General features: G+C 32.6%; 1 protein-coding gene across 1 annotated transcript in view; it reads left to right on the top strand.

The window, feature by feature from the left end:
• The window catches only part of Duox (dual oxidase), a 68,516-nt gene that overhangs the window by 13,753 nt on the left and 30,162 nt on the right, over positions 1–24,601 (top strand). Inside the window, exon 2 of the mRNA XM_090159782.1 lies at positions 22,494–22,595. Coding sequence (XP_090015908.1) covers positions 22,494–22,595 — 102 coding nt within the window. The remainder of the gene's footprint in view (positions 1–22,493; positions 22,596–24,601) is intronic.

Genomic DNA, 24,601 nt, shown 5'->3' with positions numbered 1-24,601 from the left:
CCAATTTATCAGATATATTTCACCAAACAAAGAGTATCTTTCAACATCTCTTACTTTTCCTCAATCGACGTTTTGGCGTTGAAAGCCTGTGTCCCTAAAATGTGCGTGTTTTCCTCCGCATATCGGAGATATATTACCACTAGCGAGTGATCACGTACCGAGTGTGGTACTGGCTCGTAGTCACAGGCTGCCAGTTTACCCGTCGTGCCAGGGGTGCTCGCGGGCTAGGATACAATTTGGCAGAATTAGCGGAAAATCAACTTTTTATTTTAAAACGGGACGAGTCTGGTTGCGCACGCCACGGCTCATTAATTATAGACCAAAAAACCCAGTTCTTTTCAAATCTATCGCGTTAGGAGAACGGGCTAAACCATTAATAAAAGAAAGATAGGTTTGGGATAGGCCCGGGAGCTCTCCAAAAATCAAACGGTGTTCTATCAGTACATCAAACCACAAAAAATATATACTTCCAGAGAATACGAAGTTTTTCATACATTGGATTAAGAACTGTGGCTGCCAATTATTGTTTCCGTAGATTTGTTAATTATCATTTGCTCGCACGACTAACTGCAAAGACCTATGATTACAAGTAACGTCAAAATTGCTTTCTTGAAATTATGAAATTTATGACAATTTTGCAATATTTTTTTTGTAATCAAACCTTTTGTCAGTGAAATGTAATTTAGTAAATATTAATTGAGGTTTTTTTCCTAAGACCAAATGATTATTTATTGACAAATACCATTAACGCTCAGTATATGGATATATCAATAACTGTCAAACTTTAAAGAAAATTACGAAATGATAATTAAATGTGTTAAATTAAAATCGATTATTAAAAGATAAATTATCAGTTTATTCTAATTTATAGCTAAATGTGATAAATTAAAATCGAAATTTTAAAAAATGATTAGTTTATTCTAATTTATAGCTAAATGTGATAAATTAAAATCAAAATTTTAAAAAATGATAAGTTTATTCTAATTTATAGCTAAATATGATATATTAAAATCGAAATTTAAAAAAATGATAAGTTTATTCTAATTTATAGCTAAATGTGATAAACTAAAATCGAAATTTAAAAAAATTATAAGTTTATTCTAATTTATAGCTAAATATGATGAATTAAAATCGAAATTTTAAAAAATGATAAGTTTATTATAAATTAATAGCTAAATATGTTAAATTAAAATCTAAGAAATAGTCAAATAAGTGTAATTTCATTATATAAATCACGTATTAATAACTATAATACTAGACGAGATTAACTAGAGAAAATATCACGTGTCGGGTACATGACAGGTGCGTTGGGAAAACTATTTAGTAGATAAGTGCCGCTTCAATGCTATACAATTAATTCAAATCCTTTCATTTAAAGTATTTTTTTTTCTATTCGAGACGTAACTGTAACCTATACTTAAGAAGTCTGGAAATACAGAAGCAGTTTCAAGGCAAAAAAAGCGACATTGATTGCCTCAAATTTCGTCAAAATGGAGCAAAATATACAGCGCTCTAAAAATATGTCCGTTTCAGCGATATATTCACAAATATCCTCGTAAAGGATAATTGTTCCAAGGATCGGGGCTTAATTCATTTATATCAGATAAGTATATCTAAGAGGGTGAAAATTATTTTATTGAATTCTTAATAATGCTTTTAAAATGTCTCGGCGCTGCCCCCTGGCGGCGAACGGGTGATTAATTGATTAGAGTTAAGCTAACACGTATCGTAAGGTTGGACGTTCAATTCATGGAAAGAAAAATAAATTTAATTGGTGTAATAACTAATAAGTGTTGGCTAGTTGAATAATATTTTAGTGGGTCATTTAAGACGCTGTAATTATATATTTTTTCTAAGATTTAAACCAAAGTTCTTAACAGGAAATTTTAATTTCTTAGGAATTTGTCGCGTGTTACTAGAAATCCTGGTATGGAGTCCTGGTGATAATGGTATACGGTTGTTTAAATACGAAAGGTCGCTAGGTTACAAACTTAATCACCAAGTTTAATCGCGATGCAAAAACACGCTATATCTTTAATATCTACGAAATACATTTCGTACAAACACGACTCTAAATATCCCATTAATTTTAAGGTAAATCCGTTCATTATATTAAACAAATTAGATTAAAATCTGATATTTTCCGCGATAAATTTCGGAAAAGAATATATTTTTTATTCTCTGACACTAACAGATAAACCAGAATAGATGGTTAAGGTACCAAAACCAAATAAAAACAGAGCACATTCTTGGAAAAATTCAAAATACAGAGTGGAAAAAAATCCACGAATCAATCATTCGCAATCAAAAAAAAACGTATCCAGATTAGTATTTAAACATATACGATTACGGAAGATAGGGATTTCAAATTGTTCTTCTGGAATTTCAATAACAACAAAAAAGGATTGGAACGCTATACTCTCTGAGTAGGCGCCACACCCAAAGCAGAATTCTCAGAAGTGCCTTCACCCTGCCACACTGAATATATTCCGTTTAAATGTTTTGACTTCATCCGATAAGAAACATGTGAACAAGATTAAATTTTATATAAGAATTTAAAAAAGGGGGGTTCATATTGCGATATCTTAAAATAAATTTATAATCGCGAATTTTTATCTTTAAACTTTCTAGACTTCTACGTAGACGAAATGTTAGGCAGAGCTGAACTTCAAGCATATCCGTATTGCTTAACATCCTAGTTATCTTGTCATCTATCCAGTTCTCACTTACAGAATCTATGTCCATATTCATACTCAACTTTAAAAGGCGAATTTTTAAATTATTAGAAAAAAAATCATACAATCAAAAGTTTATAATATACAGGGTCTTTCAAAAGGTTTTGCAAAAATTTTAAGGAGTTTTAGGGGGTGAGTTGAGAAGTATGACTGTTTTTTCCCATTTTCCTACGAAGAGTTAAAAGAGCGCCAGAGAGCTTCAAAGTGTGGCATACTAGCCCCTGGAAGTAAGCTGAAACAAGCGCAAAACCAAGCAGCAGGGACTTTAAATACTGTTTAAGTTAACTTTTTTACGCTGGTTACCTCGATTTGTTCACAAAGTCCTTTTTTACCCATCACACGAACCCAAACCTTAATGTTCGCGTTTCCATGCTGCTTGGTTTTGCGCTTGTTGATACCTACTTCCAGGGGCTAGTATATATACAGGAAGTCCACCATTTTTTGAACTTATTACTTTGGTCGCTACGTGTAAGCTGAGATCTCATGTACTTCTGACATAATGTAATATAAAGCTGCAGCAAAGTCATTGATTTCAAGTTTTCTAACGTAGTTTGTAATAGAGATGATTAAATTTAAAGTATTTTATTAATCAAATATACTAATGTAGTTTACTAAATTTATTATATATTCTTTCCTTATTAATACTTGAGCGCAGTGATAAATATTTCTAATGAACAAACTTAATTAGGTAATTATAAATATAACAATATACCTAACAATCGTTCTATAACTTAAAAGTGAGAACTTGTTAACACAGTTTACCCGTGACATAGTTAAGAAAAAGTGTGTGAAATTTATAAAAACACGTGAAAATGAGGCAACAAGGGGAATTTTTTTTTACCTGGTTAACAAGTAGCTACCTAAGTAATATATTTACATATTAAAATACCACTGGAAATATGACATCTAATTGAACTCGGAAACACTTAACAAACAACATTTGGCGAGTTCCATATTTATTTTCCCGAAAAATATTTTCGTTTAAAATATTTCTCATAAAATATTTGAGTCGCTATTTGAGAGGTAGCTATTACGTTTTTCCACACACAAAACGATTGTAAAAAGGGTTTATACGCTTCAGTGAGCGTAATTTTCCGCGCTGGAAGGTTCAATTATAATCATATTGCTTTGCGCGGATTGTGGAAGATAAAAAGTATCGAAAAAAATTTCGAAAAAACTCGCGTTGGTGTTGTAATATTTTTGGGGAAATTTCAACGGCACCTTTACCCGTTTTTCGGGGTAGACCCTCTCAATGCGTAATCATATAGACGCCGCTGATATCACATAATAGACGTAAATATTTACATTAAACGATTCTATTCAAATGCTGGTAAATGGAACGTATGGACGGGGAACATTTACGGTATTTGCAATTTGCGTCTAACCGTAACCCGGTTAACGTTCGATTATAATATGCAAGGGTGATTTATACTCTAAAATACCGATGTAATAACGCGATGTTATAAGAATACTTTTTTGAAGTTTCGCGGAAACGAATTGAAATATATAAATATAAATTAACAAGTTTTTATTGTAAGATTGCTTTGTAAATTACGTTATCTGGTAGCTCTGTGTGGCTTAAGGGAATGAATGCTAGAAAAAGAGTTATTTTCAGGCGAACTTTCTAAGAATCCGCGCACTGATTACAGGTATATGAGACTTACAATTGTACGGCCTAATGCGAACTCTGTAATCAGTTAGGTAAACACTTTAGTTCATTCAAAGCTACAGGCGTTTATACTGATTACGGATAGTGATAAAACATTTATCCAGTGCTTGAAAATGAATCTGGTTAATTTTCCGCGCTGAAATGGTATTCTGTAAAAATCAAAAATGAGAAAAAAAATCTCGATCGTTCAAAAATGGCAATACGCATGTGGAGTAGCGGCGGATATCGAAATATCAAACTATCGATTGTGTAAATAAAATTTTAAGTAATGGCAGTACGTTACGCTATTTCCGGAATTTTAGTCAAATAATATAAACTAAATGCTTAAGCGGACGACAAATATATTGTTTTTTTTGGTGTCTAAGGCTTAAATTGGAACCATCGACCGTATGTCGAAGCATTTCATTAAAATAATTTACGTCGGCATTACAGACCGATATGATTTTGAGTTTGACCAATACTATCGATATTTTGATATTTCGATAGCGGCCTCTTCCGCACACGACCATTGTAATTTTTGACGGATCATGATTTTTGGTCATTTTTGATTTCTACAGAATAACCTACCTGGAAGCTAGGAGCAACAAACACAACACCCCACACAAGGAGATCGAAACCTGTCAAAAGTCTTGGATTTTCTTGCGTACATTTTTCATTGGCTAGACGCTTTAGCGCCTGCTGCCGTCGGAAGGGGAAAATTCGGAAATTGTCTTCCCCCCCCGCCCGTAAAACGTTCAGCGTAAAGGCTCGTGATGCTCGTCCAATGAAATTCGTACACAACCCTTCGTTAGCGTGTTTAAAGGCTAGCTGCGTTCTCCTTGTGTTTGTTGCACCTAGCTGGAAGGTTCAATCAGAGAGGGTAAAGTCGCTTCGCTACTGAGAGGCGTCTCTCGTTCAAAAATCCGTATTTATTTTTTTCGGCGAAAATGCCCATAGGATCCGAACGTTTGATGGCGCTGCAAGCGTATCCGGAAGTCCTAGCGCGCGATTCAATATTCAGTTTAGTACGACGCAAAAATTGATTCGTTTTTAATTTACATTTTAAGTCGTTTTTAAATATGCCTGGACCATTGTGTTCCGCCGTAAATTGTTCTAATACGAAAAATAAGAATTCTCGATTATCATTTTTCAAGTTTCCAAGGGAAAAAGAACGGTGAATACGCGTTTTTTACATAGGTTTATTTTTACTTTAACTTTCTTATTGAAATTTCAGTTCCCTATCATAGTTGGATAATGTAAAAAACGAGAAACTGACAAATAAAACAACGGAATACCTACACTTTAACCATAGGTTTTGCTCTAATTATTTCACTGACGAGTTTTATGAATATTAAAACTAAAAATAGTCTAATACCATCAGCTGTGCCAACAATATTTTATTAACACTACTCATTTTCCAGTACAGTTAGTGAAGTATAAAGAAAAACATCTAAGGGTTCTTAATGTGGTTTAAAAATTTACTGACAATTAATATACTAAAATGTATAGCATATCCATACGCGACATATGAACATGGGTTGGAAGAAAGCGCGTTGGTCACAAACGCATCACAACCAATTTCAGAGGAAAACACATTGAATGTTCTAGATGAACATAATTACACTTTGTCCAACAGTATTTCATGCGAAAATTCAGAAAATGGTAATTGAAATTTGAAACTGTCTATCTCAATAATAAATAATTTTAATAAATTACATTACTTTAGTTGTTAATCACAATGGTAAAAGAACTTTAGATTTAAACACGCAATTGTCATCATCTTCTAAACACATTCGAACAGAGCATATGCAATTCAATTGAGAGTCCAAATCTACTTAAACAAAATGTCCTTAGCTATATATCAGGATATTTAATCCATCGCTGTTTTTCCAACCACCAATGCTCCTCTTCCCTCAGCCAACTCAAAAAGAACAATCCAATTATTGATCCTACAAATGTGCTCTCCTTCTTCAAGTTTTTCAAAACAACAAAGAACTCTTCTTTTGGTAACCTTATAGTACCTACTGACAATTTTTTAAAGTTTATTACAGAAACAAATGAGGTATTTGATACTATAGCTTTAAACTATTATCTCATATGCCAAATGTCAAAGAGCGTATGGAAAAATTTATTACACGTCGAATTGACAAGACTTGGTTTCAAGCATCAATAGATTCAACATGTCCGACTGTATTTCAAAACATGATAAGTTTCTTCGTTGAGTTTTCCATGCACAGTGCCCTGAAATCTCGATCATGATTACAAAAAGACACAGAAAAGACTGGAAAGGAAATTGATGAAGATACAGCACTTAACTCATACCTCATATTCGTCTTTTTTAACTACTTCGAAGCTTTATCTTATATATTTATTTTCATTAAGTTATTTGATCTTATTTCATTTCCAATATATTAATTTCTATTGTTATTGTTGTTAGGCCTTGGCTATTTATGTTTCCCATTATTTTAGGCTGTTAAAAAGAATTGACACTTCAATATTCAAATATAATATTTAAAAATATTTAGTTGTACTTACTTGCGTCATAAATTCACATGAAACAACCATTTCACATTTTATTTAAATTTTTTAGTATCAGAAATAAGAAAATAATCGGTGCCATATTGCGGATGTAACAAAAATCTTCTAAAAAAAATTTAACTAACGACACCCTGTAGCACCCTGGTAGTGGGATCCTGAACTTCATTTGTAATTTCTTCTATTCGCGCGTGCGTCAAAAACTGGTAACGAAATTTTAACATTGCGGGAATAGGAAGAGACGCCTCTCAGTAGCGAAGCGACTTTACCCTCTCTGGTTCAATTGTGGAGGATCAAAAGTATCGTAACAAATTTCGAAAATATTCAATTTGAAATTATGTAAATATTTTTGGACACTATAGAATAATTTGTTTGATAATAGTGTGAGCAGTGTTAAAATAACAAAATGAATGTTCTACCACCATTTTATAAAACCCTTTTCTTCAAATATACATTTTAGCATTTATAACTTAAGTTAATCGCGGAAAACCCACATTTGAATCTGATTGTACTAACACTGACAGAACAAGGTGATTTTTTTGAGCGTAGGGAGAAAGAAAAGTAACAAATCAAACACGAGTAAAAAACATTGGCCATTGCAGCCAATCGAGATTAAATCAATAAAAGCGATAAGTAATAAAGACCATTATTTATGGCTAAACGCGAAATCATTGGCACCAATACGGGAGGGGGGGGGGGGGAGGACGGCTGCCGATCGAGACGTCAATCACTTCAAACGTCAACTTTCATAATTAGATCAATTCGATTTACGGGAACGCGCAAATAACTTTAACCTTCCAAGAATGTATAGAAGCTAGTTGTGAAATATTATTAAATGCCGATGGAAGGGGCAACGAAAGCTTACTTCGGTATAACTAACGGCCTCTTTAACCTAGACACACCCTGGATTGACTATAAGTTCTCTACGCGAACAAAAGTCAATATTATAAAACGCTGGATTTCGTTCATTTCGTGTAAGAATGACTACCGTACACGGTATTATATAATTATAAGTAGAAATTAGTTCTGGTAGAAAAATTAAATTCTAAGTAAACTTAGGAAAAGAGATTGAGAAAATTAACCAATTTTTAAGGGAAAAATTAAATTCCAAGTAAACTTAGGAACAGAGACTGAGAAAATTAACCAATTTTTAAGGGAAAATTAAATTCCAAGTAAACTTAGGAACAGAGATTGAGAAAATTAACCAATTTTTAACAGAATAATTAAATTCCAAGTAAACTTAGGAACAGAGACTGAGAAAATTAACCAATTTTTAAGGTAAAAATTAAATTCCAAGTAAACTTAGGAACAGAGATTGAGAAAATTAACCAATTTTTAAGGTAAAAATTAAATTCCAAGTAAACTTAGGAACAGAGATTGAGAAAATGAACCAATTTTTAACAGAATAATTAAATTCCAAGTAAACTTAGGAACAGAGACTGAGAAAATTAACCAATTTTTAAGGTAAAAATTAAATTCCAAGTAAACTTAGGAACAGAGATTGAGAAAATTAACCAATTTTTAAGGTAAAAATTAAATTCCAAGTAAACTTAGGAACAGAGATTGAGAAAATTAACCAATTTTTAACAGAATAATTAAATTCCAAGTAAACTTAGGAACAGAGACTGAGAAAATTAACCAATTTTTAAGGTAAAAATTAAATTCCAAGTAAACTTAGGAACAGAGATTGAGAAAATTAACCAATTTTTAAGGTAAAAATTAAATTCCAAGTAAACTTAGGAACAGAGACTGAGAAAATTAACCAATTTTTAAGGTAAAAATTAAATTCCAAGTAAACTTAGGAACAGAGATTGAGAAAATTAACCAATTTTTAACAGAATAATTAAATTCCAAGTAAACTTAGGAACAGAGACTGAGAAAATTAACCAATTTTTAAGGTAAAAATTAAATTCCAAGTAAACTTAGGAACAGAGATTGAGAAAATTAACCAATTTTTAACAGAATAATTAAATTCCAAGTAAACTTAGGAACAGAGACTGAGAAAATTAACCAATTTTTAAGGTAAAAATTAAATTCCAAGTAAACTTAGGAACAGAGATTGAGAAAATTAACCAATTTTTAACAGAATAATTAAATTCCAAGTAAACTTAGGAACAGAGACTGAGAAAATTAACCAATTTTTAAGGTAAAAATTAAATTCCAAGTAAACTTAGGAACAGAGATTGAGAAAATTAACCAATTTTTAACAGAATAATTAAATTCCAAGTAAACTTAGGAACAGAGACTGAGAAAATTAACCAATTTTTAAGGTAAAAATTAAATTCCAAGTAAACTTAGGAACAGAGATTGAGAAAATTAACCAATTTTTAACAGAATAATTAAATTCCAAGTAAACTTAGGAACAGAGACTGAGAAAATTAACCAATTTTTAAGGGAAAATTAAATTCCAAGTAAACTTAGGAACAGAGATTGAGAAAATTAACCAATTTTTAAGGGAAAATTAAATTCCAAGTAAACTTAGGAACAGAGATTGAGAAAATTAACCAATTTTTAACAGAATAATTAAATTCCAAGTAAACTTAGGAACAGAGACTGAGAAAATTAACCAATTTTTAAGGTAAAAATTAAATTCCAAGTAAACTTAGGAACAGAGATTGAGAAAATTAACCAATTTTTAAGGTAAAAATTAAATTCCAAGTAAACTTAGGAACAGAGATTGAGAAAATTAACCAATTTTTAACAGAATAATTAAATTCCAAGTAAACTTAGGAACAGAGACTGAGAAAATTAACCAATTTTTAAGGTAAAAATTAAATTCCAAGTAAACTTAGGAACAGAGATTGAGAAAATTAACCAATTTTTAAGGTAAAAATTAAATTCCAAGTAAACTTAGGAACAGAGATTGAGAAAATTAACCAATTTTTAACAGAATAATTAAATTCCAAGTAAACTTAGGAACAGAGACTGAGAAAATTAACCAATTTTTAAGGTAAAAATTAAATTCCAAGTAAACTTAGGAACAGAGATTGAGAAAATTAACCAATTTTTAAGGTAAAAATTAAATTCCAAGTAAACTTAGGAACAGAGACTGAGAAAATTAACCAATTTTTAAGGTAAAAATTAAATTCCAAGTAAACTTAGGAACAGAGATTGAGAAAATTAACCAATTTTTAACAGAATAATTAAATTCCAAGTAAACTTAGGAACAGAGACTGAGAAAATTAACCAATTTTTAAGGTAAAAATTAAATTCCAAGTAAACTTAGGAACAGAGATTGAGAAAATTAACCAATTTTTAACAGAATAATTAAATTCCAAGTAAACTTAGGAACAGAGACTGAGAAAATTAACCAATTTTTAAGGTAAAAATTAAATTCCAAGTAAACTTAGGAACAGAGATTGAGAAAATTAACCAATTTTTAACAGAATAATTAAATTCCAAGTAAACTTAGGAACAGAGACTGAGAAAATTAACCAATTTTTAAGGTAAAAATTAAATTCCAAGTAAACTTAGGAACAGAGATTGAGAAAATTAACCAATTTTTAACAGAATAATTAAATTCCAAGTAAACTTAGGAACAGAGACTGAGAAAATTAACCAATTTTTAAGGTAAAAATTAAATTCCAAGTAAACTTAGGAACAGAGATTGAGAAAATTAACCAATTTTTAACAGAATAATTAAATTCCAAGTAAACTTAGGAACAGAGACTGAGAAAATTAACCAATTTTTAAGGTAAAAATTAAATTCCAAGTAAACTTAGGAACAGAGATTGAGAAAATTAACCAATTTTTAACAGAATAATTAAATTCCAAGTAAACTTAGGAACAGAGACTGAGAAAATTAACCAATTTTTAAGGTAAAAATTAAATTCCAAGTAAACTTAGGAACAGAGATTGAGAAAATTAACCAATTTTTAAGGTAAAAATTAAATTCCAAGTAAACTTAGGAACAGAGACTGAGAAAATTAACCAATTTTTAAGGTAAAAATTAAATTCCAAGTAAACTTAGGAACAGAGATTGAGAAAATTAACCAATTTTTAAGGTAAAAATTAAATTCCAAGTAAACTTAGGAACAGAGATTGAGAAAATTAACCAATTTTTAAGGTAAAAATTAAATTCCAAGTAAACTTAGGAACAGAGATTGAGAAAATTAACCAATTTTTAAGGTAAAAATTAAATTCCAAGTAAACTTAGGAACAGAGACTGAGAAAATTAACCAATTTTTAAGGTAAAAATTAAATTCCAAGTAAACTTAGGAACAGAGATTGAGAAAATTAACCAATTTTTAAGGTAAAAATTAAATTCCAAGTAAACTTAGGAACAGAGATTGAGAAAATTAACCAATTTTTAAGGGAAAAATTAAATTCCAAGTAAACTTAGGAACAGAGACTGAGAAAATTAACCAATTTTTAAGGGAAAAATTAAATTCCAAGTAAACTTAGGAACAGAGACTGAGAAAATTAACCAATTTTTAAGGTAAAAATTAAATTCCAAGTAAACTTAGGAACAGAGATTGAGAAAATTAACCAATTTTTAAGGGAAAAATTAAATTCCAAGTAAACTTAGGAACAGAGATTGAGAAAATTAACCAATTTTAAACCGAATAATTAAATTTCAAGATAAATCTGCGTGAAATGTATTTTAACGTTGTATAAAGTATTTCGTTTCTTTCAAAATTGCAAATATGTCTAGGCAATTTCCTCTTAAATTTAAATTCAATTTTCAATTACCGCGTACGTGTTTAACTAGAAACCTTACGAAACATATTAAGAGCGTTACGCTACTGATATCTGCCCTAGAAGCTGCGTGGAACTAGGGTCATTTTTTCCGAAACAAAGACCTACGGGTGCAGACGACAACGAACCAAATCCGCGGAAGAATTATAACCACCAGTTAAATATCAAAGCACCCTTTTCGCGTCACGATCCGTAATAGTTATCGATACCGTAGATCTTCTACCTCCGTTTAATAACAACGCGGCTCAAAGGCGCTCGTACGCGATGATAAACCCCTCCGTGTATGTAATATAATTCGTAATAAAAGGGGAAAGCCGTATCAGCGTGAAGGCAGTCAGATGGGGGACACAGTCGTCGCAATTCGAGTTAGACCGGACAGCGTATCTGACTTCATTAATCACGTTTTTCCGTGCCACAGTCTCGAGTCCAAGGCGAAACAATGGAACGGAATGCTTATTTCGATAAAAAGACGCCGTAAAGAAAGCTAGGATTCGCAACCACGAAAATCCGCGCCTAATGCATCAAAAAACTTCGCATTAATGAATTGGTCTCGTGAATTTTTACTATCGGAGTTTTTTCATCTTAATTGTGATTTTTTCCCCACTTTATAATAGAAGCTTTTTTATTTCGTTCTCCATCTATCTCGCAGTGAAGCCTTTCGAGAATTCGGCCACCCGGGCTGCTCGTGTGATCAGTTGAACCGATACAAGCAGTGATTTATTTAGCTTTAGATCGGTTTGTTCGTAGTTCGTCTTGTTTTTGTTGACGCGTTCATTAAACTTATATTCTCGTAAGTTTGAAATTCAACCAGTTTCAACTTAAATCTTAATCAGGGCAAGAAAATTTCGAGATTAAATTGAGCGTTAAACTTTACAATCATTGTGGAAACTATATTTGTGTTATCAAACAACTAGTGCTCGGAATTGTTTATTCATTATCAACAAATTTTCCGATTTATTTAAAAAAACGTTGGTAAAAAGAATATCATTTTAACTTATTTAATTATGTTTTTTACGCAACCAAGGATTTATTTGAATAAAAGTGGCATTTATTTAAATAATTGTTTGTTTTATTTAAATAATAGGCTTATTCACTTTAGATTATTTAAACATTTTACAATTGTTATTCAACTTTTGGTTATTTAAATAAATATTATTTAAATATCGCCGAGCTTATTTTATTCATGCATAAAAATTAATCGAATTCCGAGCACTACTAACAACAATAGTTAATTTTTCGGGAATGATGTAATTTTATCATAGTCTTAACTTGATCGTTGGTCTATTTTCTTTTAACAATACCGCCAGTAACGGAATTATCTTCAGATTGAAAGCTTATTTATTTATTTAAATTTAGTGGTTATGTAATAGCCAATATTTATTATTTAAATTGGTTAACAATGCAAAGCACTTTTTTAAATGGCTAAATAGCGGATTTGAAACGAATCAGTGTCGGTTTCCCACTTTTTTCAAGTGGCACAAGCCCAAAATGTGCAGTTCTATTGTTACTGACCAATAGTTTGCAGTGTTTAGTTATTTTAGCGCTACACTATCTGAAAGTGCAGCACTATAGTGTAGGCAATAGTTTTCACTAACCATTTAGACTAAGACGTCAATTTTTTATCTGACAAAATCGAGGTAATCACAACTAAAACTTCACCCCAAAAATTGTGCGAACTAAATGAGATTAGATATTGAAATGAAATCATTGAAATCTTGTACCCGTCGAAATAGGGTACTAATATATTCAAATACGCGACAAATTTGAATACGCCAAAACAACTTGACGTTGAAGTGTACGTATATTTTCTCAGCAACAATTATATTCAATAAGCCGAATTTCGTACGTCGGAAACACGCTGAGAAACCCTTCGAATGAACAATATATTCCACGAGGAAAAAAGTAGCAAACAAAGAAATAAATTCCATATTGCTGTACGCGTGATAATACTTATCCTCTTTGTGGGGCATTTTCTTCTTCCCGAAAGGGTGGCCAGTAGCCTTATTTCCGGCAGTTAGAAAACAAATATCCAGTCTCCGTAAAACAGATCGACGGATATTCGGACTTTCTTTGTGCCGCGGCGCTATAAAATAAGCGAGAAGAAGCAACGACTAATGACAATATTGACCCACATTCGCCAATTACATTCCAACATGGCGGGTGCCGCGCGCTGAACGACCCCGCTGTAATAATAAGGCAAAGTCTAAATTGACAGTGGCTACGAAGCTACGCCGAATGGTTAAATTCGCGAGTAATAAGCACCGGGGAAAGAGTCATCTTCAGCTGACGCCAACGAACAAGACCACAACGCAATCCCTTCTTGGGAATTAAATAGGGTAAACACTGGAACTCGTGTTGCTTAATGCGGGAACGTGAAACATGTTTGTTGCGGAAAAATGGCAAAGCAAACTTAATGTGTAAATGCAAAAATTCGCCAAAGCGATTCGGACAGTGAAAACAAATCATCAATAAATTTCTTTGTCATTGCAAATTTCGAGCAAATTTTGAATCTATTATGCAACTAAGAGATAGCAGTTGAATGGTCTTTCCCGGGTAGAAATTAATAACAAATAAGCATTGCTTTCTTACCAATTTCGTGTCAACCACCCCTAAATAAGTTCATATTTCTTGAGCTTTCTACAGATTCAAGTTGAGATTGGCTTTTTAGCATACAGAAAACTCTAAACAGCCTCTGTTTCAGGCACAATGCAGCCTATAATTTTCGATCATGAATGAACCCCTTTTTATAAACTTAACACTTCAAAAATGCCGCTATATCTTACCGTCCGTTTGAATCGGATCTATTATTTCTATCGTATTTAACACGATTCTGGAAAAAATATTAGAAAATAAGCACAATATGAATGTGCTCAAGAAATGAAATTTCTGGCAAATCTTGCCTTATTTAGAAATTGACCCTTTTCGGATTAAACTTTAGCATAATCGAGTTATGCAAATTTGGATAAAACTAGAGGTATTAAATAGATATTCAATCTTTACGTTATTTATTACGTAATTAGAATGACTACTCGAGCGGTTGAAAATGTCCAACAACAGTCCAAATTTCCGTAAAAAGAAGTTCGCATTGAACTTGTAGTACAAAGAATTATAGGTTTTAAAATTTTGGGATTAAAAAACTTTCATTTGGTTCGTAAAACCGACTCGGCCGCGGTGTGAGGTCCAATTTTGGATAAGTCCCTAAATTTTTTCAAACCTCAAAATGCAGTGAATAAGAGTATTATAAAGTGGAATAATAATTCGGGTATACGCCGAACACGTATTTTGATAATAGGTTAGGGTTAAAAACATATTTTGATTATTATTATATTTTGGTATTTCTTCCCCTTCAAAAGCGAGCAAGCATCTACAATATTTTTCTCGTTGCAATTATGATTCCCGTCGAAGGTGTGGTTCTAGCGCCTTTTTTTTCTCGCATCACGTTTTATTCAAACTGATAAGATTCAAATGGCTGAACTGCGCATTTTTTTCGACCACTTTTCGTATATGAATGAAAAATATGGTACAAAATATTTGGGCAAAATGTTATAAAAGTCGAATGTATAAAATTGCGTTATTTTAAGTCAATTTCGCCCGGTTTAAGGGGTGAGATTGTGTTTCTCGAGAAATATATATTGTTGAATCGGAAATTTTGGGAAAAAATTGCACCCATTTCTCACTTTTTTAGATGAAAGATTAAATGTTTATTAAGCTCCGGTAAATGCATTTCACGCGTTACTTTTGAAAGGTGAGCTATTACGTGTAATAAATAAGCCTCACACGGACGGGGAATTTCAACAACATTATAAACAGACTATGTAAATGGAAACGATAAAATATATAAATACTTATGGAAAATATTTTGCACTGATACTAGATTAAATCAGGATTATTTAAGGGTACTATGGCCTTTTATAGTTCTAGATGCAGTACTACACCTTCATGTTTGAATTTACACCCATAAAACTATTTTCCATGTATAGAGTAAATGTTAAATGAGTTTCTTCTTTTAAAGTACTTAATTATATTACCAAGGACCTTAAATATTTTAATATTAGATCATCCTCTCTTTGACTAATCAACTTTAAGTAGTTTAAAAGTGTGAAAGTGTTGGAATATTACACATATCGTACCCACCGCCTTAAGTGTTTTAAGAGTTTGAAAGTGTTGGAATATTACATATATCATACCCACCGCTTTAAGTGGTTTAAAAGTGTAAAAATATTACATATATCGTACCCACCGCCTTAAGTGCTTTAAAAGTGTAAAAGTGTTGGAATATTACACATATTGTACCCACCGCCTTAAGTGGTTTAAAAGTTTAAAAGTGTAAAAATATTAAATATATCGTTTAATATTATTATCATTATTATAAATTTCATAAAAATTACCATACGAATTATTCGATTAAAACCAAAATTTAAAAAAATATTTTAATTAAAACTGGAAACTAATCAAATCGGGCTATTCAAGCGGTATTTTCAAGCGTTAAATTCATTTATACAAGGACTAAATTGAACTTTTAATGCATAGTCACTTGAAAATATATATATATATATATATATAGATATACGGTGGCGTATGGCAAAAACCAAAACTAATTTTCCAACGAAAAACGCGTTACCACGGCTCTGGCACTCGAACGTTGTCTTCCATTGAAAGCAATATCCACACGCAGTTCTTATAAAACTAACCCTTCGCGCGATATCGTTGGAAAGGGGTGGAAGTCAAAACTTCACACTTGGATAATTATGAAGGTCGTTGAGAGAAAAACTCCCAGAACGGTCAAGAGACGGGTCTATTCCAACGGCAAAAAAACCGTTGTTCAGAGAAAAATTAATTGGATTCTGGTTTTTGTGTTATTTTTTTTCGGATGGAGCAGCAGCCCTCGTACACTGTTGAATAATCTAAAAAATAACTGCCTAATTCAGCAAAATTTAAAATCACTGTACGGCTATCATTAAGGATGATTTAAGTTGATAATTTTAAAGGCAACGCTTTTTTCTCTGGTATTAAGAAATTTCGTAATAGTTACTAGTTTTTTGTTAAATTGCTTCGGAGGGGTAGATTCGCTTCAAAACAGAGAAAATTCCTAATAGTGTCATGCAAAAATATGCAACGTGTCTCTTCTGGCGTTCGAATATTCATAGCGACACCGCTGGATGGGAACTCACATGAAGTGTCATTAGTCGTGTATGCAAAACCTTTCCAGCTGCGCGATACAGTTTCAGACTCACTCGAGTCACGTACTCAAAGCTTATGAATAATATAATCTATAATAGCAAATTCCTTTTACCGCGTTCAGAGCGTTCCCAGTTCGCTCTGGTGCAATCTGAATTAAAAACAAAGCGTGGAAGGTCCTCTGAGCAAAGTTACAAGAGTACAAAGGCTTGAGTACGCGCAAGCCCTGATAAATTAACACTTATACTTGGAAAAATTGTAGAAAACACTATAAGGAAGATTTATTTGTTCATCCGAGTTTTTACTGATTTTAAACATTTCATTGTATAAGACGAAACCAGTAGCTCTAGTCAAAGAAACATAGATATAGTATGTATAACAGGGATAAGGTCTGAATGGTGTTGCAAATATTCAAAAATATACCATTATATTTTGCGAATATTAGAAGAGTGTCATTATATTGAAACCTAACTAACTTAATATAACTTTTCCTAATTTAACCTAACCTAAATTAATATAACTTATCCTAATTTAATCTGACCTAACCTAAACCTATCTTAATTTAACCTGACCTAACCTAAACCTATCCTAATTTAACCTGACCTAACCTAAACCTATCCTAATTTAACCTGACCTAACCTAAACCTATCCTAATTTAACCTGACTTAACCTAAACCTATCCTAATTTAACCTGACCTAACCTAAACCTATCCTAATTTAACCTGACCTAACCTAAACCTATCCTAATTTAATCTAACCTAACCTAAACCTATCCTAATTTAATCTGACCTAACCTAAACCTATCCTAATTTAACCTGACTAAATATACCGTAATATAACCAAACCTAACTAAACCGATCCTAACTAACTAAAGCTAAATTAAGTGTAAATATTTTATGACAGTTTATTAATTCATAGAAGCAACAAATTCATGGCTATGAAATCCATGTAAATGTATTTCGGACATTTGCAACACTGTTCTGATAAATGAAATTTGACGAAATGCAGTGTAAAAATCGTTAGAAAGCAACTTAAGGTCGGTAACTTTCTAACCAACTGAAATATTACAGTGTTATAATAAGAAAGAAGTAATTTCATCTAATGCCATTCGGATTTATAATTTTTTCTGCCTCAATTAACACTATTTCGTTATTAATAAATTAAACAAATACACGTTTTTAAATTGAAATACGAAAGTCAGTAGCGGCTAATAGCTTGGTATTTGGTTCTGCTAGCCGAAACGAGTCAAACGACGCGGTACAGAACAAGATGAAGCCGCTGCACCAACATTTGACATGACACGTTTAGTACGCCGTGAAAGACTCATACGGACGAAGACATTTCGACGACAAAAACAAGATTATCGGGGGGCGAGACCAATGAAATAAAAGGGGGAAAGCAGAAGCTATAATTCTTGTCCGCGATACAAAACAAAAATATCGTATAAATTCCAAAAGACATTTTTCTACAATCGAAAACGAAAGCGAACGAGGAAGTCGGAAAATGGGAAGATTCGGTTTGGGAGAAACGCGTCTCGTTACGGATGGATAAACACCAAAGGCTTACGGACAAAGAATTTGCCAAAGTGAAGAATTTAAATTACACCAATGCTTTTGAAAACTCGTCAATTAGATACAGCTGAAAGCTATTCGATTGTCTACTAAACGGTCGGTTAGGCCGCGAGAGGAGAACATCAACGCTTTTCACCCACAGTTCGGGTTTGATTGGAATACACCGCGTCATTCTTCTAGGGTTTTAACGAGGTCATTTTAACGGTTCATCCGAAAGTTGTTCTTACTCGCAACGAAGATTTAAAAATAAAGATTTGGGTATCCTGATAAAAGCACGGAATGGAAGGGAACACGCGTTTTACGAGCGTACAGCGTTGGAAATCGGATCAGGCCTTTGCACCCAGAAGAAAAAACGGAACCGAAGCTTCTACTTCGCGCGACTAATACAGAGTTTACCAAGATTATATAAATTGGTTTATCGCAAACACACGATAGCAAAATAAAACACGGATAATCCGTATTTTACGAGCTTTTACGGTTCCGTGAAAATGTGAACCACAAACGGTCACTGAAAATTTGCATGTTGCATTGGTTACGATCCCAACACGGAGTTATTTGGGACACGATATATTACAATTAATAAAATATGACATTTATCGTCGCTATTTAAGCCGTTTTTAGATATGGTCGTTTCCAAGTGACTCGAGCGTAGCAACCACGACTCGAAGCTTCAACACGTTAATGGGTTATTTCTTAAGACGCTATTGTGTTTAGGCAGCGATATTTAGTCACTCGGAATTTACGATTTCCCCCTAAACAAACTTTGCATAAACAAACATTTAATTATATCGACCGACCTACAAAGTTTATCTAACGTAAAGAAGACAACTCCATTGAATTTGTTGATTCGCTTTAGCGGAGTTAATTTAGTTTTCAAATAAATCAAAGTACTACTTTACTTCAAAAATGTTAAAATATTGTATAGGACATTTTGTTGAATATTGCAGTTTTTTAAGTAAACAAAAGTTAAATCAACCCGTAGTTTCACCATGGGTTGAATATTGCTATTTATTTAAGTAAACAAAAGTTAAATCAACCCGTAGTTTCACTATGGGTTGAATATTGCTATTTATTTAAGTAAACAAAAGTTAAATCAACCCGTAGTTTCACAATGGGTTGAATATTGAATTGATCTCACTACCAGCGAGTTCAATTCCTTGTCATTATGGATAATTATATATAAAGTCTTCGCTTTGGTACGCTTAAAATCGGTAAGAAATCTCGGTTGGTGCTCGCCACCGACATTTAACAGCAGGAATCCATACCTCTACTTGGAATGCTTATCCTGGCATATCGCGTATTGTAAGATCACTCTGACGGCTTTGGACCCGCCTACGAGAGAAAAAATCCCCTCTGCGCGCGTTCCCCTCTTACGTAACTGTTTATTAAGTTAACATAGTGACGTCAAAAAAACCGTCAGCCACATCGAGACGAAAATCTGCCGCGCTAAGCATTCCAAGTAGAGGTATGGATTCCATTTAACCGTAATTTTATACCTACAGCGTACAATAACAATTCCATAATGTAAAATAGTTCAACACCCTTTCATCAATCTTATTAAACCATACGTCGACTTTTAACGACGTATTTAATTATCTTCAAAGATGGCGGTATTTGCCTCAACACCGTATCTCGATAAATAACTGAAAAGACAAACGTTGTAATAGTCGAGGCCTTAGTCACGATACGGGAAAGTAGAATTGACATTATCCACGAATAACAAAACGAGGCTCGTGTCTTCCGCTTTTTTGTGGAATTTGAAATTCGAAATGAAAGGTGAAAGCAAAAAAGAAATAAAGATTTTCTTTGGCTTTTTTTCAATTTGACTGTCGTGAAGAGATAGATATGTGTAGGGAGCAGCGAATGACCCACTGCCCCGGGCCAGCTACCACGGCAACTACGTATCTTTAGAATTTCAGAAAAAAACAACTATGAAGAATGGTAAAGCAAAAGTACGTACGATTTATACGGAAGTAACGGAAGCCGAGGGAGATTTTTCAAATTATATTAATCTCGCTAATGATACCAGGGAGCTAATGCGGCCTGTTTCTATGGCTGTATTACGATATTCAAATGGGGACGTACTTGTATTGTCGAGGATAACTCAAGGTCGAATAGATACGTACCAGTAGCCGTTACGTTTTTTGGCTCCCGGGGCGATTTCATTTCGTTCAGTGCTTTAACAACTTGACTAAAACTATTCAAATTATATAAAGGAAGCTAATTAAATTTTTGCGAGGAATGACCAACTTTTTATAGCTCATATATTGGTTTTATGCAAAATGGGCCAACTTAATTTCAAGGTAAGCGGGATAGCCTTCTACTCCCGTTAAATGATAAAACAATAATGTCAATGTTTCCTCGGATCATTTGGGAGTTTTTACCGGAATAATTAAATCACGATTTCAGTTCGAGAAACAACGACGTTGTACGGAATTTTAATCGATTTCAAATGAGATGTCGTTAAAATTAAAAATTTTTGCCTAAAAAATTTGATTTCCCATTAACGATTTGTACGTGTTAGACCTTGAATTGACGATGTTAGGAAAATTTATATTCGAAACGAAGTTGTTACATAAAAATATTGAACAGAAACAATTATCGTAAAATCAAAGATTATATAAGATTTCTACCAAAAATATCTATTTTTTTTATGAGGAACATTTTTGAAAAGTAGCCTCAAGTATACTCGAAATCAATGTTAGCTGATACAACTTTAATCCGAGTGACTTCATTATCTGATCTGGTTTTTAAAGGTGCAATTTTAAAATTACAACACCCGCAGATAAAAAATATCTCACAAATGTTAATTTACATAAAAAAGCTAGCCGTTTTCTGTCCTTAGTTGTAAAATCATTTAAAAAAACGATTGATTAATATAGAAGCGGATGTTATTAACAATAACGGTTGTTGAGTTACTTTAAATTCAATTTTTAAGTATGAAAATATTTTTTATGAAAATACTAATTTTCTTACAAACCCATTCAAGCTCTTACTTCATATTAGTGGCAGACAAAACATTTGACCTAACTCTAATCTAGTTGTAGTGGTTGAAGGTAACAGTGACTTAAATCAAAAATAGAATCCTATAAATGAAGAATATTCTATAAGCCCTAAGCCCAATCATTTCCGAATATGTCATACTGGAAAAAATATTTATTTAGGATGACATACATACGTTAAATATTAGCTGATTAAAAATCCCGCCTCTTTATAACTGGGACTGATGCTAGCGTGAAGCTTTTCTTCCGTTGTTTTATTTTTCCCCTGTTTGACAGGGTTTAATGACACTTCGGTCCAAGGGACTCAACAGTATTAGCCGCCTTTAAGCACGCTGTCAACGTTGTTTATTTTATATTTGGGGAGTCCCAAAAAACCGCGAAGGATTACGAGTCAGATTTATTACCTTTGAATGTCATTAACCGTCGTTTCGGATTTGGTTAAAGGTGTCATAGAACCCTACAAACGCAACCCGTGCTATACGGTTAATAAGAACGATTATTTATTAATTGTAATTATATAATTAAAGGCAAATAGCGTAGGTTAAGGGTCACAAACGTATCTTCTCCGAAAATATATAATTATACTATAATACGAGTAAACAAACAATTTGAATCGTCTTAGCGAAACAAGACCTTCAAGCGAGTGACTTTATAACCAAGAATGCATTTCGATTAACAGAGAATAAGTGTCCGTAGCTTTAGCCTCTGTTTCCATGTTTCCCGGGAGATATTCTTCTATAGCGAGAGAGAGTCTGGGATTGTAACGGAGTGTTTTCCCCCCTTACCGACCAAAAGGGGTGGATTTTTGCACGAGGAAAGGTGGAGAGGCGTGGTTTTTCTTACGGCAATCACCGAACGAGCGAAGTACCCAGATATTCTCTGCTCAGATGATTGCATTCTTGCTATAACGAATCAGATATGGTTCATTTAACTAATCTCATGAGCAATTTCTGAATTTCTTTCAACATCCAAAGACCAGATAATTTGGCTTCAAAAACACGTTGGGAAATTGACTTTTAAGAAAAACTTCATTTTTCGAAATAGGTTTTTACCAAAATATACTATTAAGCAATAAAATTGTATATTTAGGATTTTACTAAAAAGGTTTATTTTTTATTTTTTCCAGGTAGAACGAGTAAAAGACCTAGTCGTATGTTTACACTCAATGAAATTCAAAGGTTTGACGGATGGTACAACAACCTAGCCCACCCCTCGTGGGGCTCTGTCGGTAAGTTCAAACGGAATATTTTATTAAACTATTAAAATCCCATCATAATTTGGTACGCGTGAACAAAATGTAACATTCAAATTTTAAAAATGTAAAAATATAATCTATAACAATCAGCTAGACTAATATCCAAATCTGCTAACGACTTTGAATGCCACTGTTATTATTTTGTTTTTATGTCTCTAACTAATTGAATTTAACCAAATTAAAAAATACACACCGTAAATTACGGAACAATAATATCTTATATCCTTGATTATGGCTTCAATTGTTTTCAAAATTAAAGGGTATACGTATAAATTAAATTTAAACTTGTTGAAATTAATTATTTTAGAGATTAAGAAATGCCAGGGTTTTTAGAAAAAAAGTCAAAGAAGAACAATAACATAAACCTAACTCTACAGACGAAAAACAATCGTAAGCGCTTACACTAATACCTTAAATCAAAATCAACCTTTAATATAATCACACGGCGAAATCTTTCTTCAAAGTCAAACGGATAAATCAAATAGAAATCGTTATTCCACACTGTTTGGTATCTCAGTAGAGACGAGTACCTTGGCGAAAGGGGTGACGCTTTATGTAGGACAAATAACTGACTCCGTGATTTATAACATTCAACCTTCTCTATAATTTACGTCGATTTTTCCAACGCTTATAATGGTCATAATTCTTCGGGAATTCTCGTTTAAAAAAGAATGCGGGCAACGTCATTATCAGATGGGCTCTCTTGGCGACGTCATTACTCGTCTTTGCACAGAACTAAACTACAAAAACTCGGTTGTCCGGTAACACTGCGAAACAAGCCCTTGACAGGAATATACTTAACACCTCGTTTTTGAGAGACCTTCATCCAAGTAGCGTGGAACCTATAACCAATTAGAGTTAGACTATATAAGCTACTGTTTGTCACGTTTTATACATAAGTTACATAAACGTGTAAGTATGACACTTCCTATTCTTCGTCTGTTTCGCCAATAAACATATAAATCATAACCTGTATAAGGACTGAAAACTTTCTACGATTTTTTACAAGTCTTTGGAATTGTTTGAGTAAAACCTAGTAGGCTAGTAAACGCCAAATTTTGAAAATTTCGAGTAAGTAGTAAATTCAAGTATAAATGTGACTGCAAAATTCGTCGATGAGATATTTCAATAAGTACCACTTACATTACCATAAGATGTAATGTTAATCAAAACAAAAACTTTATTATATCGAATTTAAATAAAATGGCGCATAATAGGTTTTGTTATGGGACAGTTGAGCTTAGGCCTATTCAAAACTGAAAAAATTAAACTTTCTTTGAAAATATTTGATAAACTGTTCAATCTGAAGATAAAATTGATATTCGCTTCATTCTGTATAGCTAGATATTTTCAAATTTGAAATCTAAACGGTTTTTTCAATTGTATTTATCAGAATAATCTTACCAAATCACTTAAGCCTTAATAATCTTACAGTAATTTTGTTAATGAAGGAAGTAGGAAGTGACGAATGTTCTGTTCGGAAACTTCCGACTTCGCAATGCCTTAGTAACAGACTGCCAATAAAATAATTCGTTCAGTGACATACTTACGCTGTTATGTTACTTATACTTGAACGGGATAATTCATACTTTACGACACGGGGTATTCTTGTTACGGGGCCAAGGATTTAAGAAGCAAACGATTTTTAATGAGTTGATATATCACTAAGGTTAAAAATATATATTAGGAACATAACGGAAGGAATACGAAGTCGACATTTGTAAAATCCAAGGTTAACCAGGTGGAATGTAAGCGGAATTTTTGTGACTGACTAATTATTTAATGGGCTGCATTTTTCGAAGATAACGAATGTCACATACCTCGTTATAAATATTAATTACAGTTTTTATAGTACACCTAACGAATTACCACTTAAAAAAATCCCAAATTGGATACCGAGGTGATTTATTGATATAAAAGGATTTACATATTTTTCGAAAGCCGTTAATTTTAATTAATTATAGAACTGGTATTAACAG

The sequence above is a fragment of the Leiobunum rupestre genome, chromosome 10 (genome assembly GCF_980474605.1).
Source record: "Leiobunum rupestre chromosome 10, qqLeiRupe1.1.hap1, whole genome shotgun sequence".
NCBI classification, from domain to species: Eukaryota; Metazoa; Arthropoda; class Arachnida; order Opiliones; family Sclerosomatidae; genus Leiobunum; species Leiobunum rupestre.
Note: the sequence above shows the minus strand (reverse complement) of the source record. Positions and strands in the feature narration are given on the sequence as shown.